Source organism: Saccostrea cucullata, unplaced genomic scaffold (genome assembly GCF_032062105.1).
Source record: "Saccostrea cucullata isolate Sc308-1 unplaced genomic scaffold, CSIRO_AGI_Scuc_v1 ctg27, whole genome shotgun sequence".
Lineage (NCBI taxonomy): Eukaryota > Metazoa > Mollusca > Bivalvia > Ostreida > Ostreidae > Saccostrea > Saccostrea cuccullata.
The window spans coordinates 941665-961060 of NW_026920935.1; the positions used below are offsets into that span (position 1 = coordinate 941665).

The 19396-nt window shown below is 33.5% G+C and overlaps 1 protein-coding gene across 1 annotated transcript in view; it reads left to right on the forward strand.

The window, feature by feature from the left end:
- The first annotated feature begins 10677 nt into the window (after window positions 1-10677).
- Window positions 10678-19396, forward strand: part of LOC134258736 (uncharacterized) — a 59151-nt gene continuing 50432 nt past the window's right edge. The window contains exon 1 of the mRNA XM_062741300.1: window positions 10678-10941. Coding sequence (XP_062597284.1) covers window positions 10891-10941 — 51 coding nt within the window. The 5' untranslated portion in view covers window positions 10678-10890. The remainder of the gene's footprint in view (window positions 10942-19396) is intronic.

A 19396-nucleotide genomic window follows, 5' to 3' on the forward strand; every position in this document is an offset into this window, starting at 1 on the left:
CCGTTCATTTTCTTCACAACCGTTGCACATACTGAAATTGAAATTTGGTATACAGATTTATCAGGTGAATATCTAGGCCAAGTTCTGTTTTGGGTATAATCGCGCCATTTTTGACAGAGTTATTCCCCTGGACTTAAAAAAATTCCACTTATTTGCAGTTTCCGTTCATTTTCTTCGCAGAGGTTGCACATACTGAAATGAAATTTGCTATACAGAATAACCAGCTTAAAATCTAGGCCAAGTACTGTTTTGGGTACGATCGCACCATTTTTGTTAGAGTTATGCCCCTTCAACTTAGAAAAATTCCACTTATTTGCACTTTCCGTTTATTTTCTTTGCAGAGGTTGTACATATTGAAATGAAATTTAGTATACAGATTTTTCAGCTGAATATCTAGGTTAAGTTTTGTTTTGGGTACGATTGCGTCATTTTTGATAGAGTTTTGCTGCAGATCTGTAGCTCTCCGAAAAAATATATATTGATAGACCGGAGAGCTACAGTGCCACCCATTGAAAAAACTGTATATTTATTGCGCACAAAAAAGTGCACTCGATTCTTGATTAATTTTTCCAAATTCTTACCTCAATTGCAAAAAATGGAAGATTATAAAAAATTACTCTCTCCTCTATCAAGTTCTCTCGTAGTTGACATCTGAACGAAGCATACTGGACCGAATTATCTTTGAAACCAAAATGACTGTATAAATAAGCGAAATGTCCGATGATTGCAATATCAGGTCCAGGAGGACTATTAACAACAATTATGAGGAATGTTTTGTTGTGGAAAGAGTCAAAGAATATGTTAGGAACACACGGTTGGTAATATTTTGAGATTACAGCTTAAAAAAAATGGAGAAATATACGAGAACCGAGCGCAGTTTTTTGTGCGCAATAAATATACAGTTTTTTCAATGGGTGGCTCTGTAGCTCTCCGGTCTATCAAATTTTTTTTTTTCGGAGAGCTACAGATCTTCAGCTAGATAGAGTTATGCCCCTTGGACTTGCAAAAATTCCAATTTGGGGGAGGGGCGCATAAGTGTTTACAAACATATCTTGTTCACGTTGTATTCCTTGTGACGGGACTTTTCATTGAGTACCACCTAATATGACCTCTTGACCTTGACCAAAAAAAACCCCCCAAACTTTAACCATGGCCATAACTTTTAAACAGTTTGTGCTAGGGCTTTCATACTTCACCTCTGTATTAATTGTGACAAGACCTTTCAAATGGTATAAATATATTTTTTTTACTTTGAAACTTAAAATGAAACCAGAGCCATAACTTTTGAACAGTTAGTACTAGGGCTTTTATATTTTTATTGGTGTATTTGTGGTGAAAAGACCTTCCTCTTGATACCAACAATTTTGACCTTGGAGTTGGACTTGCATTTGGGAACCTTTAACCTTAACCATACAGCCAGTAGCATCGTTTTTGAAAGTGGGGGGCCAGAAAATTTTTTTTTACTTACCTGAAAAAGCTGACAAAAAAAAAAAAAGAAAAGAAAAAGAAAAGTTGCCCAAAGTCGAAATCCTATTTCGTCTGACAGACAGACATCGGGAAAGACGGACGGATAGACGCAGAGGAAACCTATAGTCCCCTCCGGTTTCACCGGTAGTGGGCTAATAAACGACGGGGACTCAGTCAAAAACCTGTATATATTGACTTCTTTTTTTATGCAAAAAGAAAAATGCATTGCCAAAAGCTGCAAAGAATTATATAATCAGTTCATAGAAGGAAGACACCCCCGTAAGAAAAAAAAATAAAATCCGCAGTGAAACAAGGTACGGGGACATAATTTACATAATTTGCAGGTCGATACCGTAAGCTAATGCAGATCCTAGTAATATAAAAAAAAAACCTAGCCAGACAGAGCACAGGAAATTACTAGAGAATCCTATGCCCATCCGTTAAACAATAGAATTATAAGAGATTCCGATTCCCTAATCCCATCTATCTTGCACCTGATACTTTTCAATTCCAAGTTTTCAACAATCCGATTATACATCACGGTAGAAAAATGTCGGAGAGATGAAAATTCTAATGAGGATTTAGTTCCTCCGAGGCAGGAAGCATGGGCTGTCGCTATCTTCCACATCGAATTTTAATCACACAGATTGCTTGTAATGGATTAAACTTGGAGATGAACCCTGATCTTAGCGCTCGTGGACATGCCCGAAACACCCAAAAGCATTGTCAAATCGGATCATAATATATAAAACTCTTTTATAAACATATTTATTAAAGATATGACAATATCTATTCCCAGAACTTTCAGACAGGTGCTCGATCGAAACTGTTTCCAGCATGCTAGGTATTTTGACAAGGAATTGTAGATTTAAAAAAAATTAAGGCTTATCGATTCACTAATGAGTAAGGAAAAGCCTAATGAAATTCAAAATTTAAAAGTTCTGGATTTTTTCTCCATTTGAAACGTGTCACACAGTCATATTGCTAACACTTATTTGTCTTTCTTGATTTTTCTTAAAATTGTATCTTCATTTTTGTGTAGTTTGATAATTTAAAATTGAATTTTGATTTCTATGCCTCTAACTCGACTATTGGTAAAGATAGTCATACGTGTAAGGAAACTGTTATCATTTGATTTAAATTGATTACTGTGTAAAAAATATCATGATGATGTCACTTGCACGTGACCATATCACGTTTACCTAAATTGGAAGTCTCCAGGAAGCGTTCAAAATCTTTGTCAACCGCAAATCGGCAATCCTCGGCTGACTACTCTAAGCTCCATTCAAACATTCGCCCGTTATGCAAATTATCCATGTTTCCCACTATTGTTGATGCGCTGGCATACTCTCAAAACTAGACAGTGATTCCTTAATTCTTTCCAGTGGCATACATTACTTTGTGGCACACCCAATAATTTGTTCTTTCTTTCAAAGCCTTCTAGTAATCATTTCTCTTGGATATATATTTCTTTTCATATTACGTGAGATTTTGAGCTATCCAACGTTCTTTCCTGTCATTTTCGTTCATTGACCGTATCGACCTGATGCGTGTTCCTCCACCAATCACATCCGAGATTTGAATGGAGCGTAGCGGAGTCAGCCGAGGACTGCCGATCGATTGATAGATGTAGGGTGAAACCAGAGACTTCCGAGAATTCCATTCCGATATCTCTGGTTTTATGCTTCATTTATAACCCCAAATGGAAGCCTTGTATTCCATCTAAAGTCTTATTTTGTATCGAGGTAATTTAAGAGGTATTGCCAGAGAGGTCTGAAATGATTTAATTATCAAGAAAAAAGGGGAAATAAGATCTCGAAGCGGGGGTACCTGAAATTAAAGGGACATGGACACAGTTTCAGCTTAGGGGTCCTCCACACATCCACAGCTTATGCTCTCATATTACTGAGCATTGCTTTTAACAAGCATATCAGCCTTTAAAAACTGGCCAGGAATTAAAATATAATTTATACTGATTTTTTTAAAATAATAATTTCACAAGTTTCAAGATATTTTTCCCAAGGCTTTTTCATGCGTAGAGCAAAAAATTTAGTCTTTCCCTTCACAAAACCTATATCTCTAAAGGCGTTTGAAAGACTCTCTTACGGCGGTGCCCCGGCAAATCGTTAGCGCACAAACTACATAAAACCGGAAGTAAAAGTATTTTTTCTCTACATACGTCACAAGTCACATGGTGTGGAGGACCCTTAAAATTTTCAAAATCATTTTCCCATTTTTACAGATATCTAACGATGGTCTTTCTAATGAACATCAAAATTTGAACTTCAGTTGTCGAGATATGTGACAGATTTAGAGCTCCAAACTTTTATGTAAACAGAGTCCGTGTCATGTTTTTGATTACATAGGTTAATATACTAATATATGTTCGTTTAATTTCAATGAAGGAGTTAATCCTTTTTTTTAATCAGATTTTTAATTTTTGCTGATCATTAGTTGAAACTGTGTCCATAACACTTTAAGGTACTATATACAGATACCCCCGTGTGTGAAACAAGTGCCTATGACGTCTTCGCCTAAAATATTTTTCATAATTCATTTCAAATGAAATCATGAAAATACAGGTCTTAATTATTTCTGTATATCATATGCAAGATTATGATTTATTTCTTAAAAGGGTTATAACTCTTGACTCTTACCGTATGACTCGACAACAATTCACCTGAATACTATTTGATTAACATGTACTCGTACATGTTAGCCCAATTTACCCGATCATCGGATCAATAGTTTCTGGGATTACGTGTGAAAGTGACAGTAAAACATCTGTTGAATACATACGCGAGCACTGCTTAATTAAATCAGAGGTAGGCAACATTAAAGTACATCGCCATGTCAGAATATATATATATATATATATATATATATATATATATATATATATATATAAATAAGCACTTTTTAATAAAATTTAAATTCATATATTAAACTCTTCTCAACCATTCTCGTAAAGCTTTGTAATTTAAGAATATTCAAGATATGCTAAGTTTGTCGGACAGAACCACTCAGTCCACAGATTCTGGTTCGATTCCTGAGCGGATCTGAGCAAAGACAGCTGAAGAATACTAGTGTATAGGAAGCATGGGCTTTCAATGAGGGTTAAGATATCATAATTTTAGTTTGATTATGGCTATTTGATTTTTCATCCCGTCTGTACATATCTTTTTCTTAACAGTAACTTTCACCTTTTTTTTAAATTTCAATTGTAAACATGTAAGCGTTAAGGAGGCTGGGAGTCAACAAATTAACCATCAGATAAAACTTAAATCAGATATGATATCTGATGCTGTCAACTATCATTGGCAAACAAATCATACATTTTTTAAAAAAAATTGATCATTTTTGAATATCTTTATGTGGAGCTCTTCTTCTAAAGAGTTTTAAAATGGCCACAACCACCCAGCCCTCTTAAATGATTTTTAAATATCATTTTAGTGATACAAATTACATATTTCTGTATGCTAGCTATATTGAAATTTGAGGGCATACAAGATGTACTTTATAGCTTGGACTGTGCATCGCGTCTGTGAAGGAAGTTTCGCATATATCATTTATCACAATACATCATGATACATGTATATCGGACATATATCGTATTATATCATTATTATAAATTTGCTGGTTTTCCCTATATTTTTCTTTTAATTCTAAGAGATGAAAACGTGTTTTGTTTTTAAAAATCTAATCTATCAATTTTTCAAACACTTTTTTAAAAACCAACCCACCCCCTCCCTTTCACTGATTTTCCGCCATTTTGTTTATGCAAAAGGTTTTTTTTTCGAAAAAAGAAGTTATTTAACTATATTTACTTTATCGACCCCTCTGCATCACATTACATCGATGTATGTTACAACCCTATTTATAGCACAATAAATGCAGATAATATATCTAAATAAAGTTAGATGTAAATAATCAAACACCCCCACCCCCGTTAATAAAACGAATTAACTAATACAGAGAAACAACATAATGTCTAACACATCGCTAAAATACCAGATCAAGCATCAGTTACACCAGAATACATGCATCTTGTTCGGTGTGGGCAAAGAACATTTTTTTGTTAACGTCAAATTAAATTTGTAAAATTATACTAGCAATTAATTAAATCTACTAAAAGATATCAGGGGAATGTAGTGTATCTTGTGTTTTACAATAGCTATTTGTATAGAATAGACAGCATCGATTGGTGTTAAGAGAGGCTTACGGAGATATCTCCTAGACTGGTGCGTTTAGCACTCTATTACAGAAAGTGGACACTTTGTTACTCCACCGGAAGCCATCTTAAGCCGAGTATTTTTTTTCTTGTACTGAAAATCTCACTAATAATTTATTGTCACTGGATATATTTCATATATTTATATATCATGATGCTAAAAATGAAATGACAAATTCATTCTTTCTTTGAATTTCAAAACGAGCAAGATGTGCCAATGAAAAACCAATGCCGACGTTTGGGAGATTATGGCCAAGGTTAAAGTTTCTCAAATTAAAAGCAAGTTAAACTCCAAAGTCAACGATGATACTTGTTGTATCAAAGGAAAGTCAGTAATTTATAATATTTACATGTAAAATATGAAAGCCCAAGCAACAACCATTCCAAAGTTATGACCAAGGTTATTTTCAAAGTGGGTCAAACTGTTAGGTCAAGGTCAAAGAGTCCAAATTTATGTTAGTCAAGGGAAGACCTAGTCATAAGAAATATACAGGGGAAATATAAACATCTCTTGCACTATTTACTGTTCAAAAGTTATGGCAAAGGTTAAAGTTTTTCAAAAGAAGGTCGAACTCCACGGTCAAAATATCAAAATTGTTGATATCCAAAGGGCTTGTCACTAGAACTTCACATGTGAAATTTCAAAGATTAAAGTCCTAGTCTTAACTTTCAAAAGTTAAGACCAAGATTAAATCTTTTTAAAAGTAAATATATAAATTTTTAGAGCAAATGCTTCACCATTTACGTCTTTGAATTCAACAATGGAATTGATGCTAGCACCTTATTAAGCTAACACCTGCGTCATATGAGGTTATTATAAACGCATCGATTGAACTGATGAAAGCATTGATTGATACCTCAGCACAATCAGAAGAGTTTATTCTTAAGAAAAACATGTAGCCTTGTTTCCTTGGGGTGTTCAGGGTCATTTTCCGTTACTTTTACACGGAAATTAAATAACTATCTGAAAATGCCAAGGGTGCGGATCTCGCTCTATACCCGTTCCTTATATCCTTAAAAAGCGAATGTTCTTGTCCTCATAAGGATTCTTTCACTTTACTCCTCCTCTTATCATGGCTAGCCAAGGGTTTCTCTGTAATCCACTATTCTCCCTACAAACTATTTTTCATCTCCCCTTGGAAAAAATTATTAACAAGAGGCCTAGGAGCCACATCGCTCACCTTAGGAACTGGCTAAGTAAAAGCAAATATTAGTTCAGTATTGAAAAGTCTAAATGTATAAGTGGGTTCGATGGAAAAGAGGGGGGGGGGGGGGAGGTATTTGAAGAAATTCCTAAGGATGCTTTTGAATTAACAAGGCACATAATGGCTTTGCTGATTATAAGATGAAATTCTTTTATTGATACAGCCTTTATTTTCCTTTGTAATGATCCACTTTAATGGCTCCTCTGTTCTCCTGATTGGTCATGATTTGGACAAATTTAAATCTACATTACATTTATAGATGCTTTTATATTCATGATCAATCATGGGCTTGGTTGTTCTTGTAGAGAAATTTAATGATTTTTCCATGGGGGTCATGATTTGAACACACTTGAATCTACACTATATGCTTCCATATAACTATGGCTAATAATCACAGCTTTGCTGTTCTTGAGAAGAAGACTTTTAAAGTATTCTTTCTATATATGTAATCCTACGTTATCAACCACAATAGCCCCACCCTTGTCCCAGGAGTCATGATTTGAACAAATTTAAATCTACACTACCAGAGCGCATACTTCCATATAAATGTGACCAATCATGGTTTTGCTTTTCTTGAGAAAAAGATTCATAAAGATTCTTCCTATGTATTCCTATGTTAAACTTTGATCCCCATTGTGCCCCCATCCTACCCTCAAGGGTCCTGATTTGTACAGACTTGAATCTACACTATTAGAGGATGTTTCTATATATAACTATGACATATCATGGCTTTGCTGTTCTTGAGAAAAAGATTTTTAAAGGTTTTTCCTTTGTATTCCTTTATTAAACTTTGATACCCCATTGTGGCTCCACCCTTCCCCCGGGGGTCATGATTTAAACAAACTTTCATTTACATTACCAAAGGATGTTTCTACATGAGTTTCATCTTTCCTGGCCCAATGGTTCTGGAGAAGGAGATTTTTAAATATTTTTCCTATATTCCTATGTAAAACTTTGATACCTCATTGTGGCCCCACCCTACCTCCGGGTGTCATGATTTGAACAAACTAAAATCTACACACCCATATGATGCTTCTACATGAGTTTCATCTTTCCTGGCCCAGTGGTTCTTGAAAAGATTTTAAAAGATTTTCCTATGTATTCATATGTTAAACTTTGATACCCCATTATGGCCCCACCCTACCCCGGGAGCCATGATTTGAAGAAGCTTGAATCTACACTACATGAGGATGCTTCAACATGAGTTTCATCTTTCCTGGCCCAGTGGTTCTTGAAAAGAAGATTTTTAAAAGATGCCATTAATTTTTCACTAATTCATTATCTCCCCTTGGAAGAGGATGTGGCCCTTCATTTGAACAAACTTTAATCCCCTTCACCCAAGAATACTTTGTGGCGAGTTTGGTTGAAATTGGCCCAGTGGTTCTTGAGAAGATGAAAATGTAAAAAAGTTTACAACGGCAACGACGACAACAACGACGACGACAGACAACGGACAAATTTTGATCAGAAAAGCTCACTTGAACCTTCGGCTCAGGTGAGCTAAAAGTGTTTGAAAGAAGAGACGCGGAACAAATCCCCTTGGTTATCAGGAAATCCCCATTCTTTTTTAAGAACTTCAAGAACCTTAGCCGGAATTTTTTCTTCTGTCATTATTCATGTCATTCCGCTAATACGATAATGTTCAATTGTAAAGTTGATATCCATGGAGTTTTATGACACCTTCTAACATAGCAACGTTAAGGTTAGTAATGTTCAGTTATCAAATTAAGAAAACCGGTTGTTTACTTTTTATGTGAAAACAACAGGTGAAATTTGCGATAATATCAAATTATGATATATTTACGGTTTTGATTGGAAAAGATTTCGTTAGCAGGCCATCAAGAGAACGTTGTCTTTATAAACATCATCCGGGCATTCAAACCTGGTGTAATCTGATCAACACATCGCCTAGAATGAATCGGGGGAAAACTTAATAAAGTACTAATTTTTTCCCTGTTAGATATCATAGCTTTGATAAAAAAAACAAACTTTAATATGCAAATCATTTTCTTGAAAGCGAAAGGGATATAATCAGGGTGTTACAAAAAAGGTAGATAAAAGGCTTCACAGAATAACATTATTCATCGATACACAGGGAAAAGTGGCTTACGTCAGTTACGTGATATTAATGTGATTATCTTTTCATTTAAAAATTATGTGAAAATCATATGAAAACAAGAGATGTTTGTAAAACACTTATGCCCCCCTCCCCTATATTGGAATTTTTCAAAGTCCAAAAGGGAATAACTCTGTCAAAAATGGTGCGATCGTATCCAAAACAGACCTTGACCTAGATAATCATCTGATATATCTGTATACTAAATTCATTTCAGTTTGAGCAACCTCTGCGAAGAAAATGAACAGAAACTGCGAAAAATTGGAATTTTTCAAAGTCCAAAAGGGCATAACTCTGTCCAAAATATTACAATCGTACCCAAAACAGAACTTGACCTAGATATTCAGATGATAAATCTGTATAGCAAATTTCATTTCAGTATGTGCAACCTCTGTGAAGAAAATGAACGTAAACTGCAGATAAGTGGAATTTTTCTAAGTCCAAGGGGCATAACTCTGACAAAAATGGCGCAATCGTACCCAAAACAAAACTTGACCTAGATATTAAGCTGATAAATCCGCATAGCAAATTTCGTTACAGTATGTGCAACCTCTGCAAAGAAAATGAAAAAAAAACTGCACATAAATGGATTGTTTCTAAGCCAAAGGGGCATAACTCTGAAATAAATGGTGCGATTGTACCCAAAAGAGAAGTTGACCTAGATAGGTTTTTCTGAAAGTCCAAACTAGGCGTGTAATGGTAAAATATTGAATTCAACTGGTTAATCTGCATACCAAATTTCATTTGAGTATGTGCAACGGTTGTGAAGAAAATGAACGGAAACAAACCGACAGACCGCAGCAAAGCAATATGCCCTCCCTTCTTCGAAGGGGGGCATAATTGTATAAATATAGTTACATGTGAATATCATTTGAATATTAGTTTTTATGATATTCACACAAATCTTTTTTTTCAGCTGACTTTCATGTGAGCCACTTTTGCCTGTGTATGTTGTTTTTAAAAAATGAAAATAATTTTTAGGAGCAACAAAGAAATAATAAAAAAAAAAACTGATATACTAGTAATATACATGTACTCTAAAATTATTTCATTCGTTCAAAATGCAGCAACAAAAATCAAGTGCAGCGATGATTCAACTCATGACATTTAGACTAATTCAGTACATAAACAATCAATTATTCTATGTAAAATTTTAGTGATTATCAATAATGTATGCTTCTCTACATTTGTTCAAAGCAACTTCATGATATTTAGATAGCATAGCACAGAGAAAAATTTTCAACATTCTTGTAATACGTCTATTTTTCCCAATCACCCGATCTTACATCCGCATTAATTTTATTCCAGTTTGGAAATAATTAGATATATACCATTAAAAGCTCGGGATCAGCGCCTTGTATTGGCTTTACAATCATCAGAATTCTCACCAATTCCCTGACGATCAGGCCAACAGAAGGTTCCCTCGTAAAACCTTACACTCTCCCGACCCAATTCTATGTTTACGAGTCACAGAGGAAATATATAGTTATATATCATAAACTGAGGTGATATACAAACAGCAATACTACCGTGAATGCAATAATAACTATTTTACATGTTATACAAAGTAGAAGTTTGGCTACGTTCGTTTATCGATTCTGATACGGCGGAGGTAAGGTCGTTGGGAATTAATTTTATCTAAAGTGAACAATCAGTATACCTCCATCCAATCGCCTAGTACGAAGTATGAAATGCTAAAACTTTCATCTTCACTTCGTACTAATTTCCTTGAGAACGGCGATAATAACATAATCGTCACTATTTTCTGTGGAAGCTGATTCGTTGACATTAAAAAGACATTAACACTTACATTTACAGCGGAGTATACTTGTCATCTGTCGGACAGGAAGTAGAACCGAATTTGTGGAGACATGTCTATTTGTATGCACTTTCCACATCTCTCAAGTTGTCGGAATAGCAGGGTAAGTTTTATCTAGGTTACTCTTTTATCAGATTGATTTCTGTACAAAGTAAGATTTATTTCTTCTCCGTTCTGGGGTTTGCACTTTTCGTCTAAGATGAAAGTGTTTCAAATTAACTGTAAACATTCTATTATATTGTTGTTTTATATCCTCGATTGAAAAGTGGGAGGGCATATAGTGCTCGGGATGCCGTCCGTCCGTCTGTACGTCCGTTTTTACGCTTTGGAGTACCCATCTCTTATCCACAATTCCTCTTTAATCACTGAATGATTTAAAGATTTTCACAGAATTTTTGTTCCATAGTGCCATTGTGCATCTCCTATTTTATTTTGATCGGACAATGTGTTTGGTTTCACAGAGCAAAATACAATTGTATGAACACGGCCATTCTTCCCATATAATGAAAGGTATCCATCTCTTATCCGTAACTCCTCCTGAATAAAATTTAATGAAACTTTCAGATTCTTTATTACAGAATAACAGAATGACATTATGGACATCCTGATTTACTTTTTGATCAGACACTTATTTCGGGTCACCAAGAGCAAAACGGCGAAACATACTTTTCCATTATACTCAGTAATCATATGGGAGGCGGGGGTATCATTTAGAAACCTCAGTGTTTACAGTACCTGTACCTCTACTTTCTTTTGCAAACTTGCGCGTTTTGAAGTATAGATATGTTATCGAGATGATGAAATACAATACATATTGTAAGCATCTTGATCTACTTCTTTGTTAACATACAAATAAACAAAATGAACATGTCGTGCGGACCTCGGAATTGGCGTATTAGGTAGCAATTTCATTGATTCTGGGGACCTTTGTTGATTTGAGAATATTTTAAAAGAAAATTAGCTCAGCTGTCACCTATAAACAATAAATGAACATCGATTGGGGCTGGAGACCCGTACACTTGTTTAATTATGCATGAGGGTAAATACACACTTGCAAGGCTTGGTTCCTCAACATTGATCTCTGAATCACCCGTGTATCACAGATAAAAAAAAATCCAGCATCTCAGGCAAATCTTGTCAGTTTTTCTGTAAGAGATCCAGCTGTTTCTACAGTATTTTATTTAAAAATCGATGCGACTTTTCGTGAAGTGACAGCCATTGGACACCTGTGCTCTTCATCTTCCCGCGCATTTGTCAGATTTCGGCGTCACATGACTCTCCGAGATCTGCAAGAGCCGGAAATTATAGTCAAAGTTATGACAGTTCCGTTTAGTCTGGTCCCCTTCCCACAATTCCGTTCGCGCACTCAATGTAGAGAGTGCGCGAACGGAATTGTGGGAAGGGGACCAGACTAAGTTCCGTTTAAATAACAAACCAGACAAATACGATACTGTAATGTATTTTTGAGAATCGTTTGTCGTAATTCAAGGGGATGAAATTGAAACTTGAATGAAATAGAGCTACATGACACAAAACATTGTGTTTTATTGAGTTTTATAAAGGTATGATATATAGGATATTTTACATAAATTCAGTGTGGATTTTTATCTCTCAGGAAATATAGCATTTGATAAAAAATTTCTAATATTTGTATTGTTTAGAGAATACATTATTTGCATATTTAGTGAGGAGAAAAAATGAAAATTATTAAAGTATATTAAGGGGATGAAGGATGTATGGTCACGTGACTCAGTTGATTTACGTCATAATCTCTGATAAAATATGTACAAAACGAGATTGAAACCACAGTACTTGTATAATTTTTTTGACTGTTTGTTTGCGTTCACCATCTAGTATAAAAATATCTGAAAACATTCAAAATTTCTTGCAAATATTATCAAATTACGGAATAGATTAATCCACTCTACTCTGCGCGTCCAGTGCGTCTTTGACGTCATAGTGGATCTCTTAGTTCAGTAAGATCATACACGGTAAAAACGGGTAGTATAAAATCCTAAAAACGGGCCATAATATGTACATGGTAGGGTATTTTGTAAATTTCAGAACGCAAAAAATATTTTTACATGGTTGTTGACGGAAAAGTTCTGTGGGTTTGTCTTATTTCGCTTATTTCAGGAATGTGTGACGTCATAGTTGGGTTTTTCCCGTACTCGAGAAATGTAAACATGACACGTTTTTCTCATGATCATGACTCGTTTAACTTTGCCCCGTGCAATATTGAGCTCAGCTTCACCAATCGATATTTTTACAGTTAATCAATACAATGACGACCTTGAACTTCCACGTAAATTTTCAAATATTGAATGATAGGATTTTTTGCAAATTAATTTTTTTATGGTTTAAGTTGTCCTAAAAAAGTCGCAAATTTCCGTCTCTAGATGTGGTGTTACAAAAGAATCTTGCTTTTTCGAATTTTTAACCCTATTCATACTCTAAAATATTTTAAAAGACACATTTCCGCTGGTATATTTTTTATCTATGGTGAAAAATTTCAATTATCGACCGAGTAATGGACCCAGAAATACGGAGAATAAAAACTCCGCTCAGACACTGAGGGGTATGGTATTTGTCACTCAATATCTCAGAAATAAGTCTAGAAACCTATTGATATGTCTGCTTCATAGTATGTAGGACATACTAAATAAGATATATACAAAATATGAAAAAAATTAAATGACAGGTATTTTTTCAGCTAAAGGTCCTTCATCCCCTTAAGTGTTTGGTAATCATTGTACTGTACCGTGCATACGGTCTTTCTGAAAAATATCAATAGATATTTGGGTCATTTTAATGATGTTACTGATAAGATGAATAGCTTGCTTAAAGAGTAAATAAAATAATTCAATAAATAAATAAAATTCATGAATGAACTTCATTCTGACTAGAATTGCATGCATTTTCTTCAAAATTTTATTTTTTGTACACCATATATGCATTTATGCAGCAAGCGTTCTTCTACAATATTTTTGTTTTCTAATTATCTTTTCTTGCATAAATGAATTAAAGAAAAACGTAAAAGTTAAAGAAAATCTGTCTTGTGACAATAATTATTCGACATATCTTTCAAGAGGCCATCTGCCGAGCGCAAACATTGTATCATATGATATTTACCCGTCTTGGATATCTCGTATCAGTTATCTTTCTTTGTCTGTGATAATCTTTGCCAAATTGCTGTACAAAATGTATTATTCTATTCAACCAACAGCTTATCCTTCTTCCTCTTTTTTTTTTAGTATAAAATGTTCATTTAACGTCCGAGTCAACTATTAAAATATGTCACAAAAAAACCTTAAAGACGGACGGACAGACAAGCACACTGGTCACAATGTGACAACCTTTAACTCTGTAGAAATCAGCTAAATTGGCTATGCATCATTATCACTGAACTCATTTCTTTTTGTTGGTATAAAATTTAGAAAAGAATCTTTTAAAAGCACGAAAACTTAACAATTTTCAGTGAAAGGGGTTATAAAACTTATCATTGCAGAATGATGTACATAGAATAGACTAAAAGTCACCCTTCAAACAAAAAGTGGGGTTATTGCTTAATCGAACTTTATGGCATCTTGGCTTTTGTTTATAGCTAATACAGTATAGCTTACTATAGTCTTTAGTTTTCTAATTTTATTTTTGATTTAGTTTTCAATATCTCTGCATTGGTGCTGTGGATCCATTAAGTCTCTTGAAAAATGTCAGTGCCAAATGAATAAATACAGGAGAAATGTTTTGTAGCTCGTTAGATGTTAAAAGTTAAAAGAAACACCGTATAATATCAGCTAGCTGTAGATAATTCCACTCCGCTCGTTTATCATGTTTCAACAGAAATATTTTGACAGAAGGCAGAAGAAAAGTGATGAATGGCACCTGAAGGATCAAAAATATTTTGAAATTACGGGCGCTGTATTCATTTATTATAGTCATTCGTTCGATCTATGAAGAATTGTTTTAGCATCAAAGCTCAATGTTTGGTGGTATTGCAGAGAAGGCTTTGATGAATTTCTGACTTTGCTTTGGTTTTAATTTTAGTCCTTTATATTTCTTATCAATTTTCTTTTCTTTAAACAGTTTCTTATTTTTTTTGTAGGAATATTTATATATAGAATGCCGAGATCACCGAACTTGTATTTTAAATGTTTAGTCAGAGTATAATTATACTAGTATATTTCACTTTTCTCGCTGAACTTTAAGACTATATGAGCGATTTCTTTCTTGGATATTTTATTTCAGGTGGACTTTCATACAAAACATAATCAGTAAATTCTCTTCCTTTCAATAACGGTGTTTGAGTTCGCAAAAATAGCATCTACCGTCCAGGGTACATAAATACTATTACGGCTGACAGCGAATATTGCTTATTGTTTCTTGTCAACAGCTTGCTTAGTGCTCAGTAGAAAATATTTATACAATTCGTAAATATTGATTATTCATGGGTTTATGTTTTTGTGTATATTTGATGTGTGTAATTGTACAAATTACTGACATAACATTACCATGCACTTCGGAGTTTAAGGATCACAGAGTAAAAAGCAGATGCTACAGACAATTACTTGTGAACTTTAGCATACTCCCAAAAGGCATTGAATGATTTTCATTGCACAGAAAATGACGTCTTTGTTTTGTCTCCGAAGAAAAGTATTATCCAAAGGTGTTATTCCTTCTGCAAAAATTAAAAAAACGGGTAATTTGGGCAAATAAGACTACGGGTATGAAGCTTGAACTCTAAATAATTCCTCCTCAGGCTGATTTATGTAAATAGTCCAAATTATGAAACTTTAAAAAAAATCCTTCGGTTATATGAAACTTACTAAATGTGTTTTTCAGCATTGTGTGGTCTTCTTTTTCTGCATTCGAACTTATCGACTTTGTACGGATATTTTCTTTTCTTAAATTCAAGAGTAATAAGTATTTTGATGGCAGCAGAATAATATTATCAGAAGAAAGTACGTGTAGATTGAATAAAAAATTGTATCTCATTCCAACTGGTGACGCATCAGCACTAAGTCCAGTTCGTACTCTAGCTAAATCAGACTCTTATTATTTCCCAAAACAGGGTATATACGTATACTTTTAAAAAATGGCTATGTATAAAGTTATTGTGATTTTACACATGTTCTGAGACATCCGTGAATTCTTGAAATGAATTTATAAAAACGCCAAATTTCAATGTGCAGGAAGTGACCATAAGTAAAAGTTAAGCATTTATTTTTATTTATTTATTTTTGATTTTATTATCATTATTATTTTTTTGCTTTAATGGCATTGGAGATAATTTCTTTTGTAGTATATATATAGTTTTATGTTATTGGTATTTATTGGTCGTGACATATGCCCTAATAGGCAAGTAGTGTGCCATGTAATTTAAGGCCCAACAACATGAACAACCTACAATAGAATTATCAGCTGCAATCTGTAACATGTGGCATTAAGTACCATTCCAGTGAATAAAAAACATAACGTGAATGATTTAATCTGGAGTGTATTCAGTGTAATATTTATATGTCTCTTTTACAGAATAGTATACGTTAATGCTTTTCACATACGGTTTGAATTGTAGAGGAAATTATTTGGACAAACGTTTCAATAATATGCTTTTAGCCTCTAAGCAATTTCCTTAAATGAAATGTGGACGACTTCAATATTGATTTTTCTAAAGACATGTATGTATCGATATATTTCTTTAATATTTTTTTAAAACGTACATTATATAATATGACATACTATAGTACGTATTAATAATGCCCAAGACACTTAAGTATAAAGATAGGCATTTTTCTAGATTGCATAGATCTAACGTTATGTAACAAACACACACGTCGTATATGTAGTGTCAATAGTGAAACAAAATTTAATTAAAAATGTTTAAAAGAAATATTTAGCAGTGTCACAAATTTAAAAAAAAAACATTTGTAAGGTACTTTTATGCCATTAGAGGGATCTGTCCTTAAAATAAAGATTAAAAAAATGGTTATTGACAGTTAATTACACAATTTATGTTGAATTAAAATATTCTTAGCATTATATTAGACCAAGAATAAGTAACTGATTTCATTAATTATTTCCATTAATTTACCTAATGTACGAAAGTAAACAACAGTGATTTCTGTTCACAAATAGTCCATTGTCTTTGAACATTTTTCTTCTGAAATAAGAGAGGTACCTACTGTTGAAAATGAAATAAATAGTATCTTTATGCAAACCTTGATATACCGCGGTAATATATTTTTCTCCAAATCCAAAAAAATATATACTTTAGTTTTAAACATTGCCAAAGACAAAGTTTGAGTTATCTCTCCTCCAACATCATTTCCATCCAATGTAGCAACACCTGGTTTTATTTATGTGTTATAAACCCGTCAGGTATTTATTCAATGCACGTGAACTTCATTAATATCTTAATTTGTTTACATTTTCAGTACATCCAGCCAAAGAGACCTTTTGAGTTTGTTGATTAGTTCTTTAAGTTAAATGTGGCTGTTCTGTGGCGTCATATAACAGGATTTAATAAAAATAGTTTAAAAATAAAAACGATCTTTATTCCGACGGCTTATGGGTGTTTGCCACGCCTATTTCTATATATTTAAGGAAATCACTAACAACTTCCACATGCTGAACAGCTTTTAATGAGTGAAACACATAAACTTTTCTCTGGGTTCCTGAAGAGAAGTCGATTTTCATTCGGTTCGTAGGATTAATCTTCAATTTTTCCTTGTTCACTGCCTTTTCAATCACAATATTATAGGTATCATAATTCCTTTTAGTTAGCCTCAACTGTATCTACCAAATATAAAACGAATGCCATAAAACTCATATAAATAAACACATAAAATATGTCTGATACATCAATATATGGACGACGCTCCGCGCGGCCCGGAGGAATATTTCTTTATCTTTGGGGAAAATAAACTTGCTGTTTTCTTCATATCCATTCTAAGCTTGATAATCTAATATTGTACTTAAAAAAATGTTTGAAATGAGTGATAGAAATTAATTTTTTTTTTCTCTCTAAAATGTTTGAAGAAGTTGAATTAAATTCGTTTCTAATAAAAATAATAAATGATTTTCGTAATGTAATCGATGAAATATTTTACTTCGGTATTTGATCAGTATGATTTTCTCTATAGGTCTAATACATATAAATTTTTTTGTAAATTTGAAGTTATGGCATATTGTTCAAAAAACGAATTTAGTTTCGTGTTAAATATCCTTTGAAGATATATTTTTTCTACAATACATTGGATAAACGGGTTGAATAAAGTATATCCTCCACCAATTATACTTTTTTGAATACAATTCAAAAATCATTCATTTTAATTTATGTCATGATTAACTCGATATTAATTTATTAATGAGCATTTTTATTTACGATACATACTTATTTCCAAGAAATTTCTTGAAATTCATTTTAAGCGAAATATAAACTCTCATTAAAACAAGAATTGATGTTCGATCTCAGACAATTCAGTAAAATAAATTCAAATAAATACAGATCAGATTTACTGTTAAGCTCGCTTATACCTTCAAACCAGACAATGCTCCACGAGCCCCTCTTTTTCAATTAAAATTAATGGAACAATAAAAAGTATAGTGTTCAAAGGTAAAGTTAGATGTAGAAAACAGAAAATTGAATTTGTCAGAGGGGAGAAGGGGCTCAAAACTTTAAAATTAAGGGGGAAATACAATTGGAATGACAAAATATCATAATGATCTATTAAACAATATTATTTTTGTGGAATAAATGGGGGGCTACAAATCATGGGTACCCAAATTACAATACGGTAGAAACACTTTTGCGCTTATCGATTTTCAGATACTTGTAGCTTATTCAATTCCAGAGGCATTTAAGATTCAACTTCCTTTTGAAGTAGTGTTGAGAAAAGTTGATATCAATAACTTTCTTGTGTTAGTGAATAAGTTACGTTTGTAAAGATTGATTTAATTATTATTTTTTGTATGTCCGTCTGTCTGTCATCTCATCTTCCTGCTCAGACTTCTCTTAATGGTACTTAACAACAAAATCTTTATGGGGTGGAGTTTGGGGTAGTAGTGGGTGCATGGGGTTCGGATCTATAGTTCATAAATTTGCAACAAGGCTTCAAAATGTTCGTTTTGGAAAGGATTGGTGAAGGTAGATGTAAAAGACAAAGTTAACATTCTGTGTGACGAATACTACCAGATGTGTTGCATCACCATTTATTTTACAGCTCAAAGATACAATCCCACGTTTATTATATTGAATTAAATGCTTTTTGAAAAACGGTTTCACGGGGGACTATATTTTATGCATTTTCTTCTCTAATTAATATGATAATTATGTAAAATTAAAATTCCACCTGCCAACACTTATGACCTACGTGAGGACACTAACGAGGAGTTTAATACTAGAATGTGAGCATTTAGTAAGAACAGCTGTTTAAAACAGCTGATAATCATGGTCAGTAAGACGTTTGGCCAGCAATCTCCTTATCTGTTGTATGTATCCATGGTATCATCATAATCTTCATACAACTACATTCAATTACTCTATATAAGCTGTTAGC